This window comes from Echinops telfairi, unplaced genomic scaffold (assembly GCF_000313985.2).
Source record: "Echinops telfairi isolate 266 unplaced genomic scaffold, ASM31398v2 ScPeMD7_7475;HRSCAF=8513, whole genome shotgun sequence".
NCBI classification, from domain to species: domain Eukaryota; kingdom Metazoa; phylum Chordata; class Mammalia; order Afrosoricida; family Tenrecidae; genus Echinops; species Echinops telfairi.
Window position 1 is genome coordinate 9090139 of NW_022111379.1, and position 7713 is coordinate 9097851.

Genomic DNA, 7713 nt, shown 5'->3' on the forward strand with positions numbered 1-7713 from the left:
TGGGGAGGAGGGAGAGGCTGGCTGGGTGGCGGAGGGACAGATGGGCCTCCAGGAGCCTGGCCTCCATGCCCAATTCTGGCATTTCCGATCCCCTGGGAACCCCAGGGGAGGGGCCTGGGATCTGAGAGTAAAAGCAGAGTGGGAAATGGCAGAGCCACTGAACACCACCCCTCCATCCTAGAGAGGGGGGGGGTACACCCCCCCCCCATCCCTCACAGGGCTTTGACTTCCCCTCCCCCACTTCCGGGCTGCTCCTGCATTCCAGCCCTGAAAACAGACATTTCTAAACGAAAGTGCTCAGCCCTCTCCATGGGCCCCCTCCATGGCTGCCTCAGCTCTGGGGACCCAAGTCCCCCCTGCTTCCCCTGCCATTGCGCCAGATGTGGCTGTGGGGGAGGGGCGGGCGCTGGGTCCAGCTGGCAGTGGTCACTCGGTGGTCCTCTCCCTGCACAGTCAGCGCTTCCTGTGCCAGCTTGCCCTGCCCTGCCTCCTCACTCAGCGCTCCCTCCAGCCCACTTCCCACAGGCAGCAGTTGGCCCTCCTAGGGGCTGTGACTTCCCACCCACAGCCTTTCCTGAGCCAGTGGATGCCCAGGCCTGGGCCCAGCAGTTTGAGGTCTGGGGTGGGGCACAGGGCTGTGCTGCTCAGTGGGGCCTGCCCTCTACCCCGGCCCCATCAGAGCCTTTCTGACCCACAGCTGGCCATCTGGCCTTTCCTCTGCAGAACGGCTCCTGTCAGCCTTGCAGCCTAGGGTGCTGCAGAGCCGGAGTTCCTGCGGGCCCCTGGGAGAGCCCAGTGGTTTATGCTCTACAACGAACCGAAAGGTGGACAGTTCAAGCCCACCCAGCAGCAGTGAAGAAAGGTCTGGGGACACTCCGAGTCACCATGAGTTGGAATTGACCCCAGGACAATGGGGTTCGGCTTTGGGGGTCTTTTTGGAGCTCCCTCACCCTGTCATGGTACCTGTTGACCTAGCAGCAGGGTAGAGGTGCTTGATTAAATCCACAGGCTTTGTCAGGCCCCTAACACAGGCCTCCTAGCTTCCCTGAAACTGGTTCCTAGCAGCAGGGGCTGGCAGTAAGCTTCAGCAACACACCTGGCCCTGAAAACGTGGGTAGGAGCCCCAGCCTGTAGGGCAAAGCTGAGAGAGCAGCTGCCCTCCGGTGGCTCCCTCACCATCCTCCCAGACAGCTCTAGGCAGCCCAGTGAGAAGGAGGTCAAGTCCGCATTTGATCCCTGCTCTGCACTCACCACTGCCTGCCCTGTCTCTTCAGGCCCCACACTACAGGCTTCCACTTCTGCCAGAGGACACCTCCAGCCCTGCGCCCTGCGTGTGGAGAGGTGGAAGCAGGCAGACAGGCCGGCCAATCGCCTGACTTTCCAGAGCCCTGCGCCGAGGCCCAGCTGGGCCTCTTCATTCACTGCAGGAGACCCAGACTGGAAGGGACAGAGGTCAGAGGGAGGGGTGCAGAGAAGGGAGGCACCTTCTCGGGCCCTGCCCTGCAAAAGGCTCCCCTCAGCAAGGAAGGGCACAGAAGAGTGAGAAAATGCAAGGGTGGAGGGGGTCGTGAAGGGAAGCACCTTCCGGAGACAAAGGCCTCTCTTCTCTCTGGGGTCAAAAGCAAGAGGAGAAGAAAGGGGCGGCTTGCCTGACGAATGCTGGTGACTTTTCACCAATCTGCTCACTTCATCCTCCTACTTTTACTGCAAGAAAGGGCTTGTTAGGCCAGGTGACAGGTGAGGGCCCTGAAGCTCTTAGAGGGGAATAGACTTCCTGCCCAAGCTATGTTCAGAGCAGTTTATTCAAACAGAGCCTAACAGGGCACTTGGCTCCCTGGACTCAGTGATTCAACCATATTAAGAAAAAAAGTAAGAGCAGGCGCTAGATTCGGCTAGGGTTTCACCCAAAAGGCTCCAGGGCTGGGCCCTGATGGGGCAAACAGCTCCCCACAGTTCTGGGGCCCCCAGGCAGCCCTTGCCCCCTGCCAAGCTCTTGTCTTCTCCATTCTAGGCCAATGGGGCACCCTGACTCCACAGGGATCTTCTCTCCTCATCCACTCCCCCATCTTGCCCCAATCCTACCTCTTCCTTTTGCCTCCCTGCCTGGGGGTACCCCGAGGCCTGAGGCCTGTTTCCACTTTTCCTCTACTCCTGGTGCTTCTGCCCATCTGGAATGAGGTCCCTATATGACCCCAGGGATTCCACGCAGCCAAGGCTAGCAACGCAGGAGATAGGCAGGGGAGGTGGCTTAACCTTCCAGGTTCTGGGCCCCCTGTGAGCCAGTACCCCACCACCACCCCCATCCTGTTTGGTGTCTGTCCTGAGCCAAACCAACTGTTCGCTGTCTGAGTCTGGTCAGGGGCCTGAGGCCAAAGCCACTCTGGGAAGCTGGGGGGCAGTGTTGAGTGTCTGCAGGCCAGGAGTGTCACTGGAAGCCCTCCTGGATTGGAAGTCACTATGTGCCCTGTGCCACCTGAAGCAAGCCTGAGACCTGCAGAACAGTACAATGATGGGCAGATGCTGGCTGGCTGGCAGGCAGGACTGAGAGGGCGGACACTGTGCCCGAAGGAGAAAGCCCCCTTTGGCTGGCTCTCCTGAGCTCCAGGGGTTTCAGACGGAGACGAGGGTCCAAATTACAGGCAGGTTCTTCCTACAAGCTTATAAATGCAAATGAAGGATATCTGTATTCCAGTTCCCAGACCAAGGATGGAGAAGGCAGCCCAGGTGAGAAAAATAGGGCTCAGAGTGGGATTTCTTAGAGCCATCGTGTCCTGATTTCTGGGATCCCTCCTATCCCCACTATTTCCATAGGGAACAGAATCCCTCAACACAACCTTCAGCACCATCTGGTGTGACTCTCCGCTGATGTGACAACTGGACCAGGAAGGAAAAGAGGATAGGCCCAAGATCACCCTGGAGCTTAATCACAGCAACAGGACCAGGCCCCAATTCTGAACCCACCTGCGGCCTGCCCCTCTCCTGTACTCTATGGACAGGCGTCTCTGTCTCATAATGGTCCCACCTGTAGCAAAGGCAGCCTCTAGGTTTCAGGCTGTAAGAAATGTGTGAGAAGCTGATCACACACACACACACAGATTCCACACATCCCATTCAGTCCAGGGCCCACTCCCACTCCACAGACTGGGATAGCAAGGTCCCAAGATATGCCTACAGGGAAAAATCCAACGCTCCAGCCCCACCTTGTGCTCAGCCCTATGGATGTAGCCATTGTTGGGTCCACCCTGCTCAGCACCTCCCCCAAGGAGGCCCACCAACAAGGCAATGTGTCTCTTAGTACTGACTTCAAGGAACAAGGGGTAAGGAAGTCCAGGAGTCCTGAGGAGAAGCTGGAGTAGGTTAAGAGTCAGGGTCCCTTATAAGCCTAAACAGGATGCCAGTAAGAACGGCAGGGACCAGGGGTGCGGAGTCTCTTCTTTCCAGAGAAAGGAATGGGCAAGATGGTGCTACCTCCCCAGCCCTGTCCTGCCTGCCAGAGCCCCACTTACCGCGTCTAAGTCCCCAGAGGCTCCAGCCCACTCCCTGCCTTATTCCCTTCCCAGAGGCAGGCTGTGGCTTGGCTGGGTGCGCCAGGGACTGAGAGAGCACAGCAGCTGTGGGACAGGCCACATAGCTAAAACCCGACGGACCATAGGGCCCCGCGGAGGAGGCCCCAGCAGGCAGACGACCAGCCAGCCCCAAACCTCCCAACTCTCCCAGCCTGTTGCTTATTCATTCAGAGTGAGAAAGCGCCTGCCCAGCGGCTAGCCAGTACAGGGCTGGCCATGTAAGGCGCCCCCCACCCCTCCAGGAGGTCCCTGCCCTCGCAGTGCCCTGCAGAGAGCCTCGTGCAGCCCTTGGGCACCGCCCCTGCCCTGCCCTGACCCCTTGGCCTCGAAATGCTGTCATCAGAGGAGCCGTCCCGCTCGGGACAAGGCCAGGATGGACAAAGCTAGAGCTGGGGCAGGCAAGGAGCCGTCCTGTCCTCGAGGCCGTGGGAAGAGAAGCACGCCCAGGAGGCCGCTGCGGAGCGCCTCTCTGCTCACCAGGCCTCTGCCGAGGGGCCACCATGGCTCTGGCCCTGGCTGGCTGGCAGCTGGGGGCCCTGGTGTGGGGCATCTGCTGCCTCTGCGTCCCGGTGCGCGGGCAGCAGCCGCAGGAGGCCGCCGCGCAGAGCGCAGACCCGGAGCGCTGGCGGCAGCTGATCCAGTGGGAGAACAACGGGCAGGTGTATAGCCTGCTCAACTCGGGCTCCGAGTACGTGCCGGCGGGACGGCCGGGCGCCCAGCGCGGCTCCCGGGTGCTGTTGGCGGGCACCCCCCAGGTCTCGCAGCGGCGGAGCTCCGGAGGACCCCGGCGCCGGCAGGCCCCGTCCCTGCCGCTGCCCGGGCGCGTGGGCTCGGACACGGTGCGGGGCCAGGCGCGCCACCCATTCGGCTTCGGGCAGGTGCCGGACAACTGGCGCGAGGTGGCCGTCGGGGACAGCACAGGCATGGCCCGGGCCCGCACCTCCGTCTCCCAGCAACGCCACGGGGGCTCCGCCTCCACCTCGGTCTCGGCCTCGGCCTTCGCCACCACCTACCGCCAGGCAGCCCCGTACCCACAGCAGTTCCCTTACCCGCAGGCGCCCTACGTCAGCCAGTACGAGAACTACGACCCCGCGGCGCGCACCTACGAGCAGGGCTACGTGTACTACCGCGGCGCGGGCGGCGGCCTGGGCGCGGGGGCGGCGGCCGTGGCCTCGGCGGGCGTGCTCTACCCGTTCCAGCCGCGCGCGCGCTACGAGGATTACGGCGGCGGCGGCGAGGAGCAGCCCGAGTACCCGCCGCAGGGCTTCTACCCGGGCGCCGAAAGGTCCTATGCGCCGCAGCAGCTGCAACCGCTGCAACCGCTGCAGCCCCTGCAGCCGCAGGCCCCCGACGGCCTAGACCGCCGCTACTCACACAGCCTTTACCACGAGGGCACTGCCGGCCTCCTCGAGCAGCCCGCCTACCCGGACCCGAGCCCCGACGCGGCCGCGCAGACCTACGGCGGCGACCCCCGCCTCGGCTGGTACCCGCCCTACGGCGGCAACGGGCAGCCCGAGGCCTACGTCCCGCCGCGGCCCGTGGAGCCGCAGCCCGCGTACCGCGCGCCCGAGCCGCCCTACCTGCCGGTGCGCAGCTCCGACGCGCCCCCACCCGGCGGGGAGCGGAACGGCGCGCAGCAGGGCCGCCTCAGCGTGGGCAGCGTGTACCGACCCAACCAGAACGGTCGCGGTGAGTGTCGCCCCCCACAAAGGCCCGGTGCGCCCCCCCCCCTCCACCCCGGGGTGCAGGTCCCTCCTCCATCCTTTACCCAAGGCCGCCTCTGAGCTGCTGGGGAGCCCCTGGCCCCAGTGGGCCCCACCTCCAAGTCTTGCCCATCCCCACGCATCAGTGGTGGGTGCTGGAGTCTTGCCAGGCCGGCACCAAGGGGGAGGCGGGGGTGGTATGTCCTGACTTTGAGGCCCGCCTGGGCGCTGAAGGAAGCTCTGTCCTGTGACCTGGCTTGGGTCATCTGGGGACAATGGGAAGGAACTATCCTCCATGCCTCCCTCAGTGGAAGCCAGCCCTCTACCCTTGGGGGTCCCTAGACCCCCTTCCCAGGGGGACACAGGGAGCATGAGAAACTAGGTTCTTCGGGGACCAGGAAGGGCTCAGTGGGTGCCTCTGTCAAGTTCCCGGTCACTGGGCAGGTGTGAGCCTGGTCTGGATGGGCATGTTAAAGTGGAGGCTGGCATCCCAGACAGGGGTCAGGCTAAAGAACCTGCTAGATGGAACAGAATACCCTAAGGGGAAGGGGGTGGTAGGAAGGGGGCTGCAAGGTGGAGACTAGAATGAGGTCCAAGAGGCATTAGCCTGGGGAGCGAATTTTAAGGGGGCGCCAAAAAAAGCTCAGTAATCAAGATGAGTAATAGTTACTGCAATATTTTTTTAGGCAGCATTAAGGCAAAAATGCCTGTGATGAACAAAACACCAAACTTTTAAATAGAATCAGTAACTGCCTGTGGAGCCAATGGAGCCTAAGGCAAAAGAGGGTTGGGGGGGCACGTGGGGAGGGGGGGAATCAGCAATACTGATCTGGTCTTTGCAGTTTTGATATTTTGTTCATCATGGGTTTCTGTGCGCATGTGTGCATGCCTGGAATGTAACTTTCCAAAACAATATTATACTAAGATCTTACCTATCTTTTCACTGACTATTTTGGGGGGAGGGTGGCTCCTTAAACTTTATGCCCCAGGCCAGTGTCTGCCTCTCCTCACCCTCGTCCTGGCCCTGCTGGGAGTCCCAGGAGGCAGCTGGAGCCTGGGTGTGCTTCCTTCCCTCTGGCTTTTTTAGAGAGTGGGAGTAGACGATATGATAGGCCCAAACCCTCTGCCCAGGAGGAGACAGTGGGGGGCTGTTGTCACCCCTCAGATGGGCAAGTCTGCAGTGCTATCAGCAAGCAGGGCTACCTCAGCAGAGGCAAAGGCCACTTGCTCATCCTCTACTCTCTTCAAACCCACTCCTCCTTCGGATAGTCAGCTTTGATCAGGGTCTTGTGCTCAACCTCTATGCCTATGAATTCCCTGACCTGCCTCTTGCAGGCTACCATCAGTGCCCTCTACCCATGATCCTCTGCTCCGCACTGAAATTGCTTTATCAGGCCCCCAGGGCACCCAGGTCCCCCAAGCCCAGCCATTGTGCCTCGGTCAAGAGCAAGGAATAGGGTCTGTCTCCAGCCCGGCTGACTCGTGTGTGTGTGTGTGTGTGTGTGTGTGTGTGTGTGTGTGTGTGTGTGTTGTGAGACGCTGCAGAGGACCCTCCTGCCCACCCCCTTGGGGCTCCTGCCATGCTCCCAAAGCTAAGGGATAGGCACCCCACTGGTGCCCGCCCCCCACCCATCCAAGGTATGGCACTCAAATTGGGTGCTGAATCCCACTTTGCATACCTGCAGGAACACAGGGCAGGAACCAGCCAGATAGTCCTTCTGGGGCGTGTGAAGGATGGATCGGCTTGCCCACCCCAACCCCACTCGGGCTGGTCCACCCACCCCAGGAACTAGCAGCATCCTTGTAGCAGGTCCTCACCACCAACTGCTTTTGGAGCCGTAACCCAAAGGGACTTGACTTAGGTCACACCTTTTCTTAGAATGCAAGACCTCACGGTGGAGTTCAGAAAACCCACCCTGGGCAGAGGCAAAAGCTCCGGCCTCTAAGACCACAGCATGATGCTGGCAGAGCCAGTGCTCTGGGCTCTGGGCCAGTGGGGTTTCTAGGGCCCCTCTGTGGTCTGTCAATTCTTAAGGAGCCATTTGATTGAGAGAGGGATGGGCCGGGATCAGGCCGCCTCTGGAGTGGACGGGTGGAGGGGGGTGGGGGGGGATTGCGGTGTTTGCTGCTTAGCAAACCTCTAGCCAAGGCCCCTGGGCCTCAGAGTTCATTTTGGGGCAAAGACGTTTCTTCCCTGAATGTGGAGGACTCCGGAGCCAGGTCATGAGTGCTGATATGCATCAAGCCAACCCTGCCCTGGGGGAGCCACATTGCAAGGGGTGGGGGGTGGGGTGTCTCAGTGCTGAGATTGAGCAAGTGGGTGTTACAGGAGCCCAGAGGAGGGGGTCTCCCCTCACCCCTAGGCAGCAAGAATTTCCCAAGAATTGCTGCAAGGGCAGGTGAGTCAGTACCGTCCTCTAGTCATAGAGTCCACCGTGTGAAGG

At 61.1% G+C, this 7713-nt stretch overlaps 1 protein-coding gene across 1 annotated transcript in view; it reads left to right on the forward strand.

The window, feature by feature from the left end:
* The first annotated feature begins 3757 nt into the window (after positions 1-3757).
* LOXL1 (lysyl oxidase like 1) overlaps positions 3758-7713 on the forward strand; it is a 22321-nt gene continuing 18365 nt past the window's right edge. Inside the window, exon 1 of the mRNA XM_004712028.2 lies at positions 3758-5255. Coding sequence (XP_004712085.1) covers positions 4067-5255 — 1189 coding nt within the window. The 5' untranslated portion in view covers positions 3758-4066. The remainder of the gene's footprint in view (positions 5256-7713) is intronic.